The 19,336-nt window shown below is 52.3% G+C and overlaps 1 protein-coding gene and 1 long non-coding RNA gene across 2 annotated transcripts in view; both read right to left on the bottom strand.

The window, feature by feature from the left end:
* The window catches only part of LOC137761053 (uncharacterized), a 135,538-nt gene that overhangs the window by 33,641 nt on the left and 82,561 nt on the right, over positions 1-19,336 (bottom strand). The gene's annotated exons all lie outside the window — the stretch shown is intronic.
* LOC137761052 (protein BEX1-like) lies at positions 2,102-2,790 on the bottom strand. Its single transcript, XM_068537953.1, has one exon. It carries the CDS (start codon positions 2,701-2,703, stop codon positions 2,317-2,319), a length of 387 nt encoding a protein of 128 aa, XP_068394054.1. The 5' UTR covers positions 2,704-2,790; the 3' UTR covers positions 2,102-2,316.

Genomic DNA, 19,336 nt, shown 5'->3' with positions numbered 1-19,336 from the left:
TGCCCCGCGGCAGTGGGCCAGCCCAAGGCTGGAGGTCGGCAGACACCACTGTGGCTCCCATGGGTGTTTTTGAACGGAGCCCAAAAATGACAGGAATTTTCCAAATCGCCTGTTTTTCCACTCTCAGGGCTCCCAGCTCCCCACCCTCAGATTTAACTCTGAATAGAACTTTGAAATATGTCAAGAACAAGAGGGTGAAAGACCCCAGAGAAGACTGTTAATCCCAAGTCCAGGTGGTGGCACGCCGGCCAGAGCTGCCCGTGGAAAAGTATGAGAGAGGATGCACATGTGGGAGGTGTGTCCTCATACCTGGACACAAGAGCTGGTGTGCACGTCAAGCAGATATGAGTGTTGGCACGTGTGAGTGTCCGTGCACCTGATCGCACACTCAGGTCGGCGTGCGCGTGCCTGCATCTACCATGGGTGGGCTCCCATGGGAACAGCTGCCCGGCTACAAGACACACGAGAAACGGCATGGGTTAAGCATTTACCAGCCTGACACACAGTAGGTGTTCATCACCTGTACTCCCCATGTCCACTCCCCTATGCATGTAAATGCATGGAGCACACGTGCCCATGTGTCTGCTTTGCCTGTGTGTGACAGAGGTGCCTTGGCAGTCGCTGGACCTGGGGCAAGACGGGAAAGGGAACTGAGACCTGCCCTGCTTCAGTCTACCTGGTCCTGGGCAGGAGGACCTGCCGCAAGGCATGAGATTCCCACGATGTCAGCGGGACCAGGTGAGGGGTGGGGGTTTGCATAAGCGCATCCAGACCACCAGCTCAGCCACAGCAGAGGTATCCTCAGATGGGCAGCAAGCTCAGCATCCCAAGAGTTTGGAGAGCCCTTGGAGACCACCCACAGCGGCCCAGGGGGCATGGACCTGCCTGGGGCCCCACAAGTCCAGGACTGGGACTGAAACAAGGTGTCTCGATGAAGATCACAGACTTAGAAATCTGACAGGCCAGGGTTTGAACTGTGGTTCTCCCTTTGACTAGCTGGGTGACCTTGGGCAAGTCATTTCACCACTCCTAGTCTGTTTCCTCAGCTGGAAGTGAGCATTCTAAACCTCAGGGGTCAGCGCTGGGCTTGATGATCAGGTCCCTGACTCCCACTCCAGTGCTCTGGATGGGTCCAAAGGAACCTCCCTCCCCTCAGGGGGCAGCTGAAGGCTAAGGGACAGGGTCCCAGGTGCCCCCCAGGAGACTTTCTTCTCTAGATCACCCTGAGAGGGATCCAGAGCCCTGTCTTGGGAAGCTAGTGACCAAGCCTCTAGCCCCTGTCTGACCTTAAGCAAGTGTCTGCTCCTCTCTGGGCCTCAGCTTCCCTACCTCTACCAGGAGGGGTAGCTAGGGAATCTCTTGGGAGCCTCCCCATTCCAAAGACCCCTGGCTCCACAGGAGAAGGTAATTGGGAGCAGCTGCCTCGAGAGCGAGCGTGGGAGCATTGGAGAGGGGGTCTCGAGGCTTCCCCAGCCGCCGGACACTGCCCCGTGGTTTATGTCAAATTGTCAGCCCCAATCCTGCTTTCCCCCTGGGCAGGGCCGCCTTCAGTGGGCCTCAGGAGAGGTGGCCTGTCCAGCCGCCGTGTTTACAGTGCTCAGACGCCGCCGGGAACCTGATCTGGGCAGACCAGGGTGGGCCGCCCCACGGGGCCCAAGCCGTGTCCACACTCATTTCCCGGAGACTGAACACGGCCTGCCCGCCCGCCGTGCTGAGTCCAGCTGCCCGGCCACCCGCCCACGGAGTGCCCAGCTTCTTGCAGGCAAGCGCCATGGACAACTGCGGAATGCACAAGGGCCCGGGGAGCCAGAGCAGGGCTGAGGGGAGGGGGGTGCAGAGGGAGAGAGGAAGGGGCGTCCCCCCTCCAGACAGGTTCATGCTGTGTCCCCCCAGGCAAGTGTGCTTTCTGCCCCCCTGCCCAGGTGTGTTTACCCTACTGACTTGCTGATGGACTAGCTCTTCCCCACACCCAGTCACCTGGGTCAGAGTCAGCACGCTACAGCCCACGGGCCAAATCCGGCACCGCCTGTGAGTGGAGATTGTCTTTTACTTTTTTTTTTTTTTTTTTTGCTTTTTTAAACTGCTTTATTAACTTCACAATATATAAAGAACATCTCTCCATGCAATAGGTAAAACTCTCCTGCTGACAGAAACTTACAGATTGGGTCAGAAACACAACATTCAATTAGAAGCTGGTAACAGGAGACCCACAAGAAACAAGTAACACCAAAAGGTTTACAACAAAGGTACGTCACAAACATGTAAGTTTAGGAAGCAGGTGTGTCTCCCTACTAACTTCAGGGAAAACATCAGGATTCAAGGCATAAGGCAAAACTCATCACGATGGTCACGGTGAGGGGGGTCAGTGCTAACCGCCCCCAGACTATGACTCAACTGCTTTTCCCTCAGCTTTTCCCTCAGCTGCCTCACCTCCTCCCCAATCCTTTCCATATTCTCTTCTCTCATCCTTGCCTGTGGCTCTTCAAGCCTCTGAGTCATGTCCCATCTATACTGCAGGATGGGCTGCCTAACACGGAACCTCCTACGATTTCCTCTAGGTACACAATATTCACCAGCTTCCAAAGGGAGGGCGAAAGGCTCTCCTTTATTAGCATCTTGCCCCTTTTCATCCTTGTTTTCATTCTCCTGGTTGGCACTTTCCATGTAGCGATTTTTTACTGCTTGTTCCTCTTTGGACGCCATTGCTCCTGGGCCTATCCTCGCTGTCTCCTGCTCCTCCCGATTCTTGCTGCAAGTGCGCCGCCACGACACTTCCACTCGCAGACCTGCTGCCCCTGCGACTCGTACTCTTGGGGGCCGACCCCGGCCCACACTCCCTCAGGGCCACCGGGAGCAGGGACCGAGAAGGGAGCGAGCGACAGCCGGGTCTAACACTAGAGCAGGGCACGCGCGAGTTGGCGCGGGCCGGTCACGTGCGCCCTCTTTTACATTTTTTGATGGTTAGGAAAAAAATCAATAGGAAGCATATTCATCAATAGGAAGAATATTTTAAGACACATGAAAATTATATGAAATTCAAATTTGTGTCCATAAATGAAGTTTTAGTGGAACACAGCACATTGTTCATTTACGTATGTCTGTGCTTGCTTTCTCCCTGCAATGGCAGAGTTAAACAGTTGTGAAGGAGACTGTATGGCCGGCAGAGCTGAGATTATTTACTATATGGCCCTCTACACAAAACACTTGCCCACCTCTGATCTAAATCATTCGTGAGTGGCAAGTATAAACCTCAGGTGTCAATCTCCGGAACCAGCATGGGAGTAAAGGGGGCAAGAAACGTCACTTTCTTTGTTTCCTATAACCTAATTTCTTACCCCATGTCTCTGGGGTCAGTCCACGTTTCGGGGATTACATGATGTCAAGCTGCGGGGTGGGGGCAGGGCATCGGCCCACACTGATTGTATCTGAGGCCCCCCCGACATGACCCTGCATGTCTGGCCACCCTCTGCCACCTCCAGGGCACTGTGTCCTGGCTGCACCCCACAGCCCTTCCTCCTGAGGCTCTCATCACCTCCCAGCAAAGCCACTTAGGACCTACAGGCCTGGCTGTGCTTCTCCTCGACTCCCCTTTATGTTTCTTCAAGATACTCTGTTGATCCCTCTTCTCCCCTTTACTTCATCTGTAAACTCTCTCAATTCCACAAGCTCAGAGACTTGGAGAACAAAGGCCAGGAAGGCTTGCAGGCCTTCTGTGTTCTGCCTGTCACATACCTCCCCTGGGGCAATGAGCACAGGGAGGAGGAGGAAGAGATCCCAGGGGAAGAGCAGAGAGACACAGTTGGGAACTCCAATCCAGCCAGACATACATTCATTCACTGCTCTATCCCATCACCCAAACATGCACCCATTCATTCCCCCACTCACTCAGGCCGTCAGTCATCCTTTGCGGAAGAGCCGATGCCCTGCCAGACCCTATAGGAAGGCAGAGGTGAGCACGGCACACCTGGCCCTCACGTTGTCCATACTCCAGGGCAGTGACTGATGGCAAGTGTTTGCTGCCTCTGCGGGAGGAAAATAGTCCTTATTTGTAGCATTTATTACTTTCTGTGATGTAAATACTCCAACCTGGCCAAGTTCAAGTTGCCCACATGATGTCCCTGACCATGGAGCTGGGAAGAGCTGCATGCTATCAACTCTCAGGAGCCGGCTGCTGCCTGGAGATTCACACACATTAACAGACATCACACACAGCATGATTGGTATGGAATGAGAAAAGCAAAAGGGCATGGGGGCACAGAGGAAGAGCACTAATCCTGACTCGGAGGGTCAATCCCGGGGGGCTTCTTAGAGGAGGTGACTTTTAGACTTGGACTCTGAAATAAGACAGCTCCCTTGAAGGGAGCTGGCTTGAGTCCCCAGGATGGTTCTGACCGGCAATAGGTTGTGTTCTTGCTCCTGATTGGCTTCCAGTGCCTCCCATGGGAAGAGTTTACATTAGACTCAGCTGTTGTCCTGCTTTGGCCAATGGAATGTGAGTGAAGAGCTATTGCGTGGTTCGGCCCTTTCTCTTTTTCCTCTCTGTACTGAGTGTGTCATGTCCCAAGTAGGGACAGCTCCTTCACAAGGATCCTGGAATAAAAAGGATGCATGGAACAGAGCCACAGTCAACCCACAGCCACCACAGACAAAATATAATGTGGGCGAAAAATAAACTTGTTATTGTAGAACCCCTATTTGGGGCATGCTATAGTGTGTCTGTTACCACAACATAACTGAGAAAAAAACTGACTGATGTTCAGTCCATCCCCATCCAGAACTGGCTCATGCCCAAGCATCCCTCCATGAGCCACTAGTTTTGAGCAAAGATGTACCCAACCCAGGCTGCTAAGGAGAGTGTAGGGTCCCTAAAATGTCCAGAATTCTCTACAGTTCCAGCATCATCCCCTGGTCCTGGGAAAAGCGAATGAAATCACTTCTTAGCAGTAGCTCCAGTCCAGTTCTCCCATCTCACAGCAGCTTTTTGGAAGTGTCTCTCTTGACACCAAAAAGACAAAAACAAAACCAAAAACCTCTTAATTTCAACGCAAAGTCATTCCAGACGTTGAAATTTCTCTCTTTGAGGAACAGACCAAATTTTGTGCAAAAGAAGAGTCAGGATGAGGTGGGCAGGAAGCAGAACCTGCTGGGCAACGCCAAGAACAGAAAGAAAGAGACCACTCTTGCCCCCAGGGAGTTCCCAGGCTGGTGGACCAACAGACACATGAACAAACACATGCAGTCAAGTGTGGGGGTGCTCACCTGTTGGACAAAGTGCCGTGGAATCACAAAGGAGGCAGCCGCTAACTCTACCCAGAAGGCCAGAAATCCTTCTGGAACAAGTCAAGAGATAAAGGGACGGATGGTGGAGGATGGATGGATGATGGATGGATAGACAAAATAAAATAAAATCTACCTGGAAGGATCAAAGAAACTTTCACATAGGACCCAGACCTGAAAAAAATGAGAATATCACCAGGTAAGGAATATGGACAGAAGAGATGATGTTCCAGACGGAAGAACAGCACGTGAAGATAGGGAGGGATGCGGTTCACCGCACCTAGGAAAGGAGGGAAGCAAGAAACGCAAAGAGTCACAGTGGCATACTGCAAAGAGAGGTGACTGGGGAGTCAGACAGACTGAGTTCGGATCCCAACGGCACCGCTTTCTGACTGTGTGACCTCGGGGAACTTGCTTAAGCTCTCTGCGCTTGTGCCACTATTATCAAACCCAATCCCCATATGGGGCATGACCCTCCCTCACAAGGTAATTGGAGTGTTCTATGAGGCAATGTGAGCAAAGCTCCGGCCCACTGGAATCAGGCAGTTAATGAGGCCTCCCTCTTGCTTCCCTTCCACCAGGACCGCTTCTCCCACGGTCCGGGCCCTGCACTCGCCCTGCACTCGTAGGGCTCTGCCTCTTGGCTGAGACACCACCTCCTCCCTGTTCTGGGACTTCCCTTCACAAAGCTCTTGCCCCAAGGGTCCTCTCTGCCCTCCGGCCCCTTCAGCCACTCCACTCCAGCCTCTGCACTCACCCAGCCCAGAGTGCTCCCCACCCCAGGCACGCCTGAGAACAGCCCTGGCTCCAAACCTACAAACACCTTCCCCTCAGGAGCAAACATGTCCAGACGTGAGACCAACCTCAGAGACTGGTGAAGAGGGTAGCTCTGGGCAGTGAGGCTGCTGGAGCTCATGCCCTTAGGAAGACACAGGCAGCCAAGGAGAGAGAGCAAAGGCCAGGCGGAGAGGCCAGCTGGCCAGGACATGTCCTTGGCTCCCACCCTTGTGATTTCACCTGTCCTGGGCTGCACTGTCCCTGGTGCTAGTCCCAGTGCTGAGGCCAGTTTCCTGTCCCAACTCTTCTAGTGCAGCTATCCCCAAGGGGAGACGGAGGAAACCAAACATAATTAACTAAATTTAGAAACAAATTCTTATCATAAATGTTAGGGGCACACAGGCCAGGGCCCAGGAAGGGAAATTTGGGATTTGGGAATGTCATTCAAGGCCTTTCACAATTTAGCCTGGTGTTCAGTAGATAGTCAATAAACACTTTTGAGCAAAAGAATGCTTGTCCCTGCTCACCTCTCCTGCAGCTCACGCCCACAGGGCCCGTCTCCAGTCCATAACACCACCCTGTTCTCGACCTGCGACTCACTCTGCCTCCTACAACTGGGCCTTTGCTTGTGCTGTTCCCTCTACCAGGAGCACGTACCCCCTCCCCTGCCCTTCTTGCCAAAGTCTGCCTCATCCTTCAGGATTAGGCTCAGACATCCCTCTTTCCAGGAAGACTTACCAGGAAGGTTCCCTTGCACTCCCACGGGACGTCCATACCCCAGTCACAGCACATGCTGCTTTGGGGTGGGCCTCCATACATTTCCACACCCCCCCCCCCTCCACTGGACTGTGAGTGCCTCCACGGGTAGAAATAGGGTTCCTAGTACTCAGCAAGGGGCCTGGCCCAGAGGAGGGACTCCAAGGGTATTTGGTGAGTGAATATACGTGTTTTCAGATCAGATGATCCCCAGGAGCTGAGTACCCCAGGAGGACACAGGAAGCAAGTCAGGAATTGCAGTTACCCTCCAGGCCACCAGGGGGGTCAGTACAGAAGTTAAGCAGGAATCATGCAGAATGCTCCCTCTCCCCCTTGGTGGCCTGACTCAACCCAAGGAGCAGTAGAGTCTTGGGAGAATCTGAGTTGAATCTGGGGGCACAAAACCCTGGACTATTACAGCCAGAGGATTTTATATCTTAGGGAGCTTGAGCACCATGCCTGCCCTCATGTAACCGATGGAAAATTTGAGGTCCAGAGACAGGATGTAGGCTGCCAAAGGAAAGAGTTGGAGGCAGAACCCAGATGTTCTGAGGAAGATGGAAAATATTTTGAGGATGAGAGTGTCCAAGGTGATGGACTTCCAGCCTGCATTGCTGCCCGATTGGTCCCCAGATTCTGTTTTATCTCTTCATCCAGACCCCATGCAGTCGAAGCTGGCACGCACTCTTATTTTTCAGGTACATGCTCATTAATCCATTCTGTCTTCTCTCTTAACCTCATTGCGTGCTCTGGACGGCGGGCTCGGATCTTGCTCTGTCCGTGACTGGCTGTGTTGCCTCTCCCTTCCTATGCTCTCCGTGTTCTCAATTGCAAACTAGAAGGTGGCCTAGTTCAAGAGGGGCAAATAGGCTTCCTTTCGGTGCCAGCATTCATGGCCTGCTAGTGACTGCTTGAGAAGGACTGTAGGCGCAGGAGTGCTGTGACTGACGCGTGATGCTTATCGCGGGCCGAGAGGCAGCCTGGCAGACAGCAGAGGTCCGGAAACCCAGACCCAGGCTGCTACGGCCCCTGACCCCTTTCCATTTCTAGCCATCTAGGTTTCCTGTTTTTCCTGTCTGTGCTGTGAACACTGATAGCAGTACCAAGCTCTGTGCTGAGTACAAAGTATCCAGAGATAATCAAACAAGACCCCTGCCCTTGAGAAGCTCACAGTTTGGTGAAAGACACTTGCCCAAATTCACACCAAACAACTGGAGAAGTCTGAGCTACGGTCTTAGGGACAAAGGGGTTTTAGAGGTCAGGGCTCTGATGCTTCAGCGGCGGCAGGAGCCCTCCTGACCAGCAGTTCGTCATCCCCTCCCCTCCCCACCACTCACAGGCACTCCTGTCAGGGAGACTTGCATTTCTTGTGGGCCCAAGCATCACCCAGTGGTTGGTGGTTAAGATTTCAGGCCCTGCAGGCTCTGCCACTTCCCAGTCATGTAATCCCAGGCAAGTTAACCTGGGCAACTTAACCTCGCCGGCTCTCCATTTCTACCTGCACTGTCTCTGGTGGGACTGTCGTGAGGAGAAAATGAGTACAGGTAAGTCACCTGGCACGTAGTAGGCCCCCTTTAAAGGTGAGCTGGCAGGATGACTCCAAGCCAAAGTCTGCCTCCTAAGCTTTCCCCTGGCTTTGCGCTCTGGGAGACACAGACAGTTCTCCTCGGGAATTGGGGACACCAACAGGGCCCCACCAGGTCTTCCCCTGTCGGGACCCCACGTTGGCACCTCCACCTGCTGCTCCCATGAACACTGACTGGCCACGGTGCCCTACTGGGAAGCCGGTGCTCTGGGCCAGCCCCTCAGGGATGGACCAGATCCCCAGAGAGAGGAGGACGTGCGGTGCCCCCTGCCTCCCGCCCCGGGCTGCTACCAGCACTCACAGGGGCCCCTTCCCTCCTTGCAGCCAACCTGTGCCTGCCCCGTTCTGTCTGAATATTCGCTCTCCCACCTCCCCCGGAATCATTAAACATTCTGCAGTGGAAATGCAGCCGGTCACGTGGCGAGCACGGCCCGCCAACCTTGGCACTTCTCCTCTGATCCTGTTTGTTTTTCTAACATAAAACTAATATGACATAATGGATAATCTAATTTGGAAATTACCATTTGCTTGGCTGGCCCACACTGCCAGCCAATACCAACAGCAAGAGAAATTATTTAAGAATGTTTCTTTTCCTTCAGAACACGGCTGATAATTTATTTTTCCGTCAGAAGATTACTTTTCTCTTTACGACATTTCCTGCCCCGGTGATTTGCGTTAGCGTTCCATCAAATGGTCTGTGCCAAATGTGGGGAGTGAGTCAACGCCAATGGTTCCCTGAATGAAGGGAGGGCTTCTATTGCGGTCAGTGGGGGCTCAGACCCGCGGCCGGTCCAGGAGGCAGGCGCCTAGGGGGCTTTTAGTGGCGAGGATTGGGCAGAGCTCAAGAAGTCGCCTGTCCCCTGGTCCTGTAAGGCAGACCTCGAGGCTGCCTGTAGGTCCAGGTACCTCAGAGCCCACTGGCCTTTGGGGGAATGAGTAACGCCCGTCTGGCATCCCTAGGCAAGAGGGCTTAGCATCAGGGTGGAATCTAAGCTGAGAGTGTGCTTTACTGAAATTCAGGCTTCCAACCTGTCTACACCTGAGTCTCCCCCAGAATGAAGTACCTCTTGTCTTATAGCCACCGCAAACCAGGCACACACAGAGGCTCCTTATGCACCGTTGCACCAGGGCCCTGCAGTTCAGGCCAATTCGTTTCTTCATCTTTCTTTCAATAATTATTTTGAAGGCACAGCTGGCTCCTAAGGTTAGAGCTGGTTTCGATCCCTGGCCCTGCCACTTAATAGCTCTGTGACCTTAGATAACTCTCTTCACCTCTGTGAGCCCCCATAAACTTCATCTGTTAAAGGGGGGTAATAATAGTGCTGACCTCATTGAGTTTTGAAAGATAACGTGTGATGAAGTATGAAAAGGGCTTCTTAGCCCAGCCCTTGGCATGCACTAAAAGCTCAGTAAGGTCACTGTCATTATTAAGCTCTGAGCAATGGTGCTCTGGTGGTGACCAGAGCTCCTACACTTGAGGAGAGTTCTAGTTCCAGCGAGGGCCTCGGGCCTTGGAAATCAGGCTCGTGCTGTGGGGCTAGTGCCTCACTCTGAGAATTAACTAACCCAACACATTGAGTTCGGTAGGCTTACCACTAGGTCACTACAGGTATCGAGCAGCCTCACCCCTCACAGTCTGGTCACTGGAGAAAAGTATCCCCATCCCAAATACTCTGCAATGAGGGACACTGGAGGGGTCATCTTCCCACCCTACCTCAGGCTGGGGGAAGGGACAGAAACAGCTCTCACAGATCTTCTCCCCCTCCACCCATGACCATTCTCTCCAAGAAACCCAGTCTCCAAGTTAGAGAGTTTATTTATCCAATCGAGTGACAGGTCTGATTTCTTTCTGGATGTTTGAGACTGAACTGATGGGTGTTCCGGTGAAGTATAAAGAAGTGAACAGTTCTCTTAGCTGTGTCGACCACCTCTTGTGGCGTTGCCTGCCTGGGAAGGCTGGACAGAGCAGAGGTGCTCTCTACGCACTTGGCTCTGTCATTAATTCAACCAAGTTAAGTGGTTGTTTTGGTTTCATGGTATCGAGGCAACTGGCTCTTCATAGAATTGACTGAATGTTTAGACACAGCCTCTCCTGCTTGAGAGGTTGTTTGACAGAACGGAGTGGGTGTTTTGTTACGGCTTGGTGACCAGGGTGACCTGTGGCTTTTGCTTAGTTTGATCGGGTTGACTGCTTATTTGGCTGTGGTGATTGGTGGTTTCACCAGGTTGACCAGTTGTTCCGTCATGGTTAGACCCATTTGACTGGCTATTTAATTTGGGTGGGTGTTTTGGCATTCGTTAACTGAACTGGCTGGGTTTGATTGAACTGACTGGATGTTTGAGTGAATTAACCCAAATATTTTGACATTGTTTGAGGCAGTCGATTGGCTGTTTACAACAGACTGGGTGTGTTGCTATCATCTGACCCAGCTGACCCGTTGTTCTGGCATTGTCTGACCTAATGGCTAGTTGTTGAGTTGGTTCGGTGTTTTGGCTTTGTTTAACTCTAAAGACAGGTTGTTTGTGAATTGTTTGATCAAGCTGATTGCTTGTTTGGCTAAGTTGAACAATTGCTTTCCTATTATTTGACCAAGTTGAGTCGTTATTCAAACTGAGGCAATGCATTGTTAAGGTTTGACCCAGTTGTTTTGAAGATACCCATTTCCTGGGCCACGTTGATGGCTTGTTTGGCACTGTTTGGCCCAGCGACTCATATTTAACTGAGTTCACCAGGCGTTTGGGCTCTGCTTGCCCGTTTCAGCTGTCATTTGGCCAACTTGACTTTGCGTCTCACTGAATTAGGCATTCAGATAGGGTTTCCAAAGCTGACCAGGTTTTCACCGAGCTGCCCAGCTGTTTGGTCTCAAACAGACAGGAGCAGCAGTGGCCAGCGCAGACCTGCATTTGCGGAGAAGCCACTCTGGAAGGCTCCCTCATGTGGGAGTGGGAAGAAAAGGGACTTGGAGGACCCCGAGTCTCGAGCTTGGGCTCAGGCAGGTGAGAACAGACAGGCTGGTGGCAGTGCAGCTGCTGCATGCAAGAGCGCTCGGCAGCTCTGGTCTCCCAGGCCAGGAGATGAATGCATTTGGCAGAACACTTCAAGAATGCAACCTCTGGGTTAAGTGGTTGAAATTAGGCCCAATGGGGCTGTTTTACTGAGAATTTACAGTCGCTCATAGAACTCAGCCCCATCAAGTAAGAGTCCCTCCTGCCAAGATGGAGATTTGCTCCCAGACCAAGGGGATTCACTGACAAAAGCACACATCTCCCTGACTCTGCTTAGCCCTAATCTGTGTACCTACGAGTGGCGACCACACGGATGCTAATGGCTGTTCTCCCTGTGGGTGGGGGCCTCTCCCTGATATCCACAGGTGACTGGGGGAGGACTTGTCTCCCCGTTGGCTTCCTGAAAGAGGCTTCAGCTGAACTGCCTACGCCGTGTGTGATGTGAGTGGCGCCACCAAAGCCTTGATCTTGCTGGCGGGTCATGGGAGCGGAAGTGCCCACATCATGCACCAGCACGTGAGATATCAGGGCTGTAGGGGGCTGTAAAAGGGAGCTGGACTGATCTCCTCATTTCACACAGGGGAAACTGAGTCCTAGAGAAAGAAAGGGACTTCCTCAGCTGGGCCGTAGGGCACTCCAAATAATTAACCCTTCTCAGTGTAGACAGGTTGAAATTGGAAAGCCCAGATCAGGGAGTTTAGGGGAAGTGCCAGTGCTGGTGCAATAGCAAGGAGGAGGAGGGAAAGGAAAAGCTGCAGCCAGGATGGGGCTGAAACAGGAGTTCAGCTCTCGAACTCACCATGTGACTTAATGCAAGTCCTTTCAGGAGACAATGAGTGAACCATTGCTGAAGAAACATCCAAGGTCACAAACTCTGGTCAAAGAGGCTTAAGGGTGCACAGTACCAGGCCTCCCATCTCTGGTTGCATCAATAGGAGTATCATCATCAGAACAAGGGAGTGATGGTCTCACCAGGCCCCACATGGAGTTCAAGATCAAGGTTAATGGGCAAATGATAAAGTGGGTCACAACCAAGAAGGAAAGGTTCTCAAAGCCATGTCCTGGGAAAAACCGATGAAGGAGGAAGGGCTGTCTTCCCCAGAGAAGGGAAGGCATGAAAGATGGGGTTAATGTCTGGAAAATGCACAAGACTTTCAGAGGATAGGAGAGCCGATAGGCTTAATGAGTGTCAGAGAACAGAGATAAAAACATCATGGCACCCAATAGGTACTTGACAAATATTACTGAATAAAATCCCGAGGAGACAGAACATAAGAAAGAACTTTCTAACAGACAGAGCCACCTCAAGAGAGAGAGAACTCCTTGTCACTGGAGGCTTATAGGCAGAATTCCCATGTTTGATGAACAGAAACAACAGACTTGTTACCTCCTTGCTCAGAAAGCCATACCTTCATTAATACAGCCTCAATTATGTTTCCTTGCTCTGGCATTGTCAGCTTATACTGAGCTTGGGTACCACTATGACCTCCAGATTCTTTTTATACAAAGAACTCTGAAACAGACCCCATCACCATACACTCAGGCAGTCACTTTTCAAACTCATGTTTTCAAACACTGAACCTGTAAAATCTGGTTCTGTCAACCAGCATCTCCACTATCCCTTCCAGCTCCATGAAATTAACGGCTGAGAGTAGCCTACGCAGCCCCAGCTGAGGGCAGAGCCTTGCAGCACCTCACTGGAGACCTTTCTTGGATACAGCCTTTCAAGCCCTGAAAGACAAAGAGGGAGAGAACCACTCTGAAACAATCTGACAACTGCAAATTGTTGGTTTTAGAAAGCTGCTGTCCATTTGGCACTGAGTGGCCTGAGTCCCGAGGCTGGCTCTCAGAAGACATTGGAGGCAGACAGGAAGGGAAGTCAGAAAGACAGCCGGGGCACCGAGCCTCCCACTAGGGACCCCAAGAAAATATTGGTGGGGCATGTGATCAGTCTCCACGGTCCTCAGAAGTCCTGGCCAGACAAAGACATATTGTGGCTCTGCACAGTGGGATCAAGGGCTGTGGGCCACCCAGGCCTTCCATCCAGGCAGCCTGGGAAGGCAGTGCTGGAACTCACAGGGTACCAGCGGGGCCCTACTCACTGCTCCCTCCTGCAAGAAGCTGCCTTTCCAAACAGCTAGGGCCTCATCACATCACGTGCACGCACTTGCACACGACACCAAGGCCACCCAGGGTCTGGAAAGAGAGCCTCAGAGGAGAAGGTCAGGCTCACCGTGGACTCTGCTGAGAGGTATTGAGGGCAAAGGACCCATCACCATGCGAGAGGCACAGGCTGAGCTCCCAGGCCCACTCCCTGTTAACACGCTGGGAGACCCCAGTTGCGCCATCTGACCTCACTGGGCCTCCTCTTCACCGCTCCTCAAGGAGGGAAAGTCAAGGCTGGGAGGGACCCCACAAATCTTGGAGTCCCATGCCCTTGATTCATAGGCAGGAAGACTGAGCCCAACAAGTCAATGGCAGATGTGGGACTGGAGCTCGGTCCCTGTCCCCAGCCCTGGCCCACTCTTTCCACCACACTGTGCTGCCTCTCCAAGCCTGCACACAGTAGGTCATCACCTCTAAAACTCTAGAATCCTGCAGCCCAGAGAGGGTTTGTTAGCTTCCTCGGGCTGCCATAAGAGAATACCACTAACTGGGAGGAGGCTTAAGCGACAGAAATTTATTGTCTCACACCTCTGGAGGCTGCAAGTCCCAGATCAAGGTGTCACAGGGTTGGCTCCTTCTCAGAGCTGTGAGCAAAAATGTGTTCATGCCTCTCTCCTAGTTTCTGGGGGTCTGCTGACAACCTGGGACATTCCTTGGCTTATAGAAGCCAATCCTCCAGTCTCTGCCTTCACCTTCACATGGCATTCTCCCTGCACGGGTGTCTACCTCCTAGTTTCCCCTTTTATAAGGATGTCAGTCATGATGGATTAGGGCCCACCCTAAAGACTTCATTTTCACTTAATTACCCCCATAAAGACCCTATCTCCAAATAACGTCACATGCTGAAGTCCGACATGGTGGGAAAAGGAGCCACTTTGAGGCAGGGAAGCAAGGGCGCCAAATCAAAACCTGCAGGCGCCGCCCTGGGGGGCAGAGGAGGTGCATCTGTGCTGACCTCCATCAGGAGGGTGGGGTCTGTCACAGTGCTACCCCGCATCCCCCCATAGAGTTCCAGGACTGACTGTTCCAGCCCCTGACACACACACACATACACACACACACACACACACACCCCCAAGGACCCCACCTCACCTCCTGGGTTCCAAAATGCCACTTTCCTGCCGCCAAGGGGACAGAAACACCGGCTTCCTCACTGGCTCTTCAAACAAGCCCATTCGCTCATTCTTGGAGTCATTCACTTCCTCCTTCCTTCCTTCCCTCACACATCTACACATTCATTCATTCGTTACACATTTGCCCAATTCATTCATCTTCGAATTAATTCAGAATATTTACTTGCCAATCCATGCATTCATTCATTCATGCTACTCACTGATTTGAACATGAAATCCATTTTATTTATAACTTCAGTAAACATTTGTAGTAAGTGCCTACTATGTGCCAGACACTATCCGAGGTTCAAGGGACACAGAAGGAAACAAGACAGATAAAGTCTCTTCTCTCCGAGCTTCCGTTCCAGAGGAGGAATCCAGACAAACATTTCAAACACCGTGAATACAATGAAGAAAAGTCTTCCGGGTAAAAGGGATTGAGACATACCAGGGTGAGAAGGCTCCTTTGGCTGGAGGAGGCCCCTCTCTGGGAAAGCTTCTCTGAGAGGTACCAGTCAGAAAAGTACTGTACTTGCCCATGTAAAAACCCGGGGGAAGAGCATACCTGGCAGTGGGAACAGCAAGTATGGAGGCCCTGAGACGGGTGGTGCATCCGTCAGCATCCCAACAGGAAATAGGTAGCACACTCAAAACAGGGGCATTCAAGGAGGGTTTCTTTGCAGAGGAGCTACCGTGAAAGGAGAGGATGTGGGGAAACACAGGAACAGAGCAGAAGCCGGAGCCAGGAGCAGCAGAACTGTTAACCACTCTAAAAGGAAGAAGGGGCAGTGGTGCTGGAACTTAGAGGCAGCTCCCTGAGACAAGGGATGGCCTTTGGTCAGGGACACAGCCAGCCCAGGGGGAGAGCCTGTAGGGAGAGAGCCTCAGGAACAAACACCCCGACCCTGCTCTCTCGCTCCCTCTGATCTCCTGCAGGTGCCTCCCAGGGACCAAACCCAGCCGGAGGCCAGAATGCAAGGGAAGCGCTGATGGACCGCACACAGGTCAGCCTCGGCCACAGAGAGCATCTGGGGGGGGCGTGCAGAGGGCACCGGCCCAGGGGTCAGAGCCAGCCAGTGTGGCTGGGCTGAGGTAAGGACCTGGGATTTTATTCTGCCTGCAACGGGAGGCCACCGGAGGGGTTCAGCAGGGGCATGGTAGGGGCAGGCTACTCTTTTAGGAGCTCTCCCGGCAACTATATGGGAAGGTCCTCCATTCATTCAGGAGACGCTCCCATGCGGTCACACACCTGCTTGCTCACTCTCTCCTTCCTTCCTCCCCTCCCCTCTCCCAGCCCTCCACCATTTCAGCCAACCCGGCCCTGCTCAGTCCCCTGTGCTAGGCACAGACCAGGCCCCACCTGTCCACTGAGGTAGATGTAGAGAGGCACAGAGCTGGCCTCACCCTCCAGGCGCTGCCATCTGACAGCAACAACCAGGCCCCTGGTGACCTCTAACACATGGTAGAGACTGGAAAGCACCTGAAGGGACCCCCAGCTGCGGAGGGGTCGGGGGAAGGGCTGAGATGGCTGGGCTGCTTCCTGCTGGGAGGCACAGGCTCTAAGCCAAGACACAGGGTTTCTGCCACCCACTTGCTGTGTGACCCTGGGCAAGGTGGACAGCACCTCTGAGCCTTTGAAACAAGGGTGCTAATTTCTACCCTCCCATCCCTCAGGCCTGCGCCAGAAAACCCACCTTGCACTCTCTCTCCTCCACGCCTCTGCCCCCATCAGCCAGCTGAATGCAGAGGACTCTAGCCCCCTAGGGGAGGGCTCCTCTGCCCCCCACCCCCATTCTTGGGTGGTGTCTCAGTTTGGGCTGCTATAACAAATTACCATAGACTGGGTGGCTGAAACAACAGAAATGTATCTCACAGTTCTGGAGGCTGGGAAGTCCAAGATTAGGGTGCCAGCCCGGTCGGTTTCTGTGAGCATCCTCTTCCTGGCTTGCAGACAGGACCTTCTCCCTGTGTCCTCACATGGCGGGAGTGGGGCGGGGAAGCCAGCTCCCTGGTGTCTCTTAGAAGAGCACTAATCCCATCATGAGGGCTCCACCCTCATGACCAAAGGCCCCAATGCCTGATACCATCCCATTGGGGGTTAGGGTTTCAACATATGATCTGGGGGGGGGACACAGACATGCAGTCCGTAACAGGTGGGGAGGTGACAGTTGTAGGAAATGTTCCACCTGACTCTGTCCCAGAAAGCCTGTGCAGCCCCTCTTCCTCCCTAGAATTCTGATGGTGCCGCTGGACAAACCTGGGCCAGTGCCCTCCCCACTCTGGCTGAAACTCCTACCTTAAAGTGCAGGGCAGGTGAGGGATAACCTCTAAAGGCCACACCAGCTCTGCTCCTCCCTGTCTGGCATCCACTAATCATTCCCTGAGCACCAACTCTCTGCCTGCTCTGGGTGGCAGAGATATGGAGACACCACAGGCTGGTGAGGTGAGGATTCAATAGAGGACACAAGGATGAGGTACTGTTAGAGCAAAGAAGACATACTGACAGACTGCTTAGGGATTAGAGAAGCCTTCCCAGAGGAGGGACATTTAGGCAGGGCCTTGAAGGATGAGTAGAAGTTTGCCAACATCATAGAAAAAATAAGAATTTTTCTATAGCACTTTGTTCACTTCCAGTGTCTCATTTGGCCTTCCGGACTCCTGACTCAGCAAGCAGGGATTTAGAATACGTAAATGTTTAGCTCTGGAAGTCTCTTTAGATATTATTCTCGTTTTCTGATTGAGATGATTGGGGCCCAGAGAGGGAAATGGACTTTCCCAAGGTCACACAGCAGGGGATAAGTAAGCAGATCCTGAAATCTGAGTCTCTGGCATTGTTCCTACCAGGACAACTCACTCACCCCCTTTTCCTTTTCCAACTGCCATCTGGCCTGACCAACTGTCCCGTCCCTCCCAGCCAGACTCAAGACAAGTTTTATAGGGAGGTAACTGATTGCGGGCGGGGCGGGGGGAGTAGATGGGAGAGTTTAACCCCACAATGTTTTCATACTTGAGATCTGAAAACACGATTTCCCCGGCAAAGAAGCTTAGCGTTAAGCGGAAAATCGGCTTGGAAGGATGTGATATCATTTATAACAGTACATTAAATGCAAGCTGAGAACCTGATATATTTTAGGAACATTCAGCACACTCTAGACTAATAAACATTTTACAATATTATTGCATATGTTCATTTTGCTTTGTACAAATAATCATTCCCTTCACATCTAATAAGTCTGTTTGACACATAAGTGGTCTTGGGCAAACACCTCGGAGGGTCTTGTTTTTCTGCGCATTGATCATGCATTTGTGTAGCCCGCCGGGACAGTGACTAATGATTTTGAGGGCTTAAACGTCCACACACACCGTCTTTGTCTCCCTGCCTGTTGTCATATAAATGTAAAATAATTTCACTTTGGCCCTAGAATGTATTGTTTTTCATGTATGAAAAATGCCTGCCCCTTCCCTGCCTGGCGTGGCATCAATCAGTTTAAAACAATATTTGGAGGAGCCCTGGTCTGCAGGTCCTTCAGCGAGCTCTCGCGTCCCCGGGTGACGGGCCCAAGAGCACCACTTACTGGGGAATTTCCAAACAAACCTGCCGCCACCACTGCGTCAACCCAGAAGCCTCCTCTCTCTGCGAGGTGAGCTTGAGTCCTGCCCCTCTGAGGCTCAGAGAACCAAAATTTGCTACCGACAGCCTTCTCCCTTCTCCTTCTTTCTCCTTCTTTCTTCTCAAGAGCCTTCACGGAGGTCTCTGGTGCTGCTGTGCTAGGAGCTGAGGGATGGCCACAACGTGGTCTGGGCCTCCAAGAACTTAGAATCAGGGCAGGGCCACCACTAGCTCGAATAACTCCTGTGTGGGAAATGGAAAAAGGGGCCCCCTCTGGGTGGGCTCAGCCACTTGACCCTATCACTTGAAGCTGGTGCCTTCATATGAATTAGAAAAAAAAACCACTCTTTCCTCTGGGCAGAGGCAGCCCCCATCAGGGTACATCCCTCAGCTGGGTATTCTTGTGCAGTGTGCAACCTAAACAACTGTACTTAGAGGCCACCCTGGTGGAGTGGAGGTGGTCAGTGGGCAACAGACACCTCAGAACAATGCTATGAATACATGTCCCTTAGAAAGACAAGCTATTGGGAGTGGAAGCCCAGAAGGAGGACAGTGGACAGGGTAGGAAGCTTCATGGACGAAGTGACCTTTGAGTTTGGCCTTGAAGAAAAAGTAGGAAGTGACAGGCAAAGAGGGGGAGCAACAGCCCCCACCCTTGAACAGAGGGAGGAGCCTGCCCACACAGACATGAGGCCAAGGAAGCTGGCCATTTTGAGAGACTGGGCATAAGGAGAAAAAAAAGAAGTAGGGAAGGGCAAGACAAGAAGTAGGTGTTTGTTGAGTGAATAAGTGGCTGGATGGACGGGTGGATGGATGGAGAGGAGACAGAGATTATATTAAGAAGTCTGGGATTTCTGGGCTGACCTACTAAGACATTTATGCTTTATTCCACAAGCACTGGGACTGAGGCGCTCCTAACGGCTCTTTGGGAGCAGATGACACATTCAGAACTGCATTTCAGACAACCCCTCTGACCAAAATGAACTGGGGAAAATAAGTCTGGGTACTGAAGGGGATCTCCCTGGCGCTCAGCTAGAACGACAGTTT

Source organism: Eschrichtius robustus, chromosome 3 (genome assembly GCF_028021215.1).
Source record: "Eschrichtius robustus isolate mEscRob2 chromosome 3, mEscRob2.pri, whole genome shotgun sequence".
NCBI classification, from domain to species: domain Eukaryota; kingdom Metazoa; phylum Chordata; class Mammalia; order Artiodactyla; family Eschrichtiidae; genus Eschrichtius; species Eschrichtius robustus.
Note: the sequence above shows the minus strand (reverse complement) of the source record. Positions and strands in the feature narration are given on the sequence as shown.

Coding starts and splice junctions, on each gene's coding strand:
- LOC137761052 (XM_068537953.1), bottom strand. CDS start 2,703: ATGGCGTCCAAAGAGGAACAAGCAGTAAAAAATCGCTACATGGAAAGT.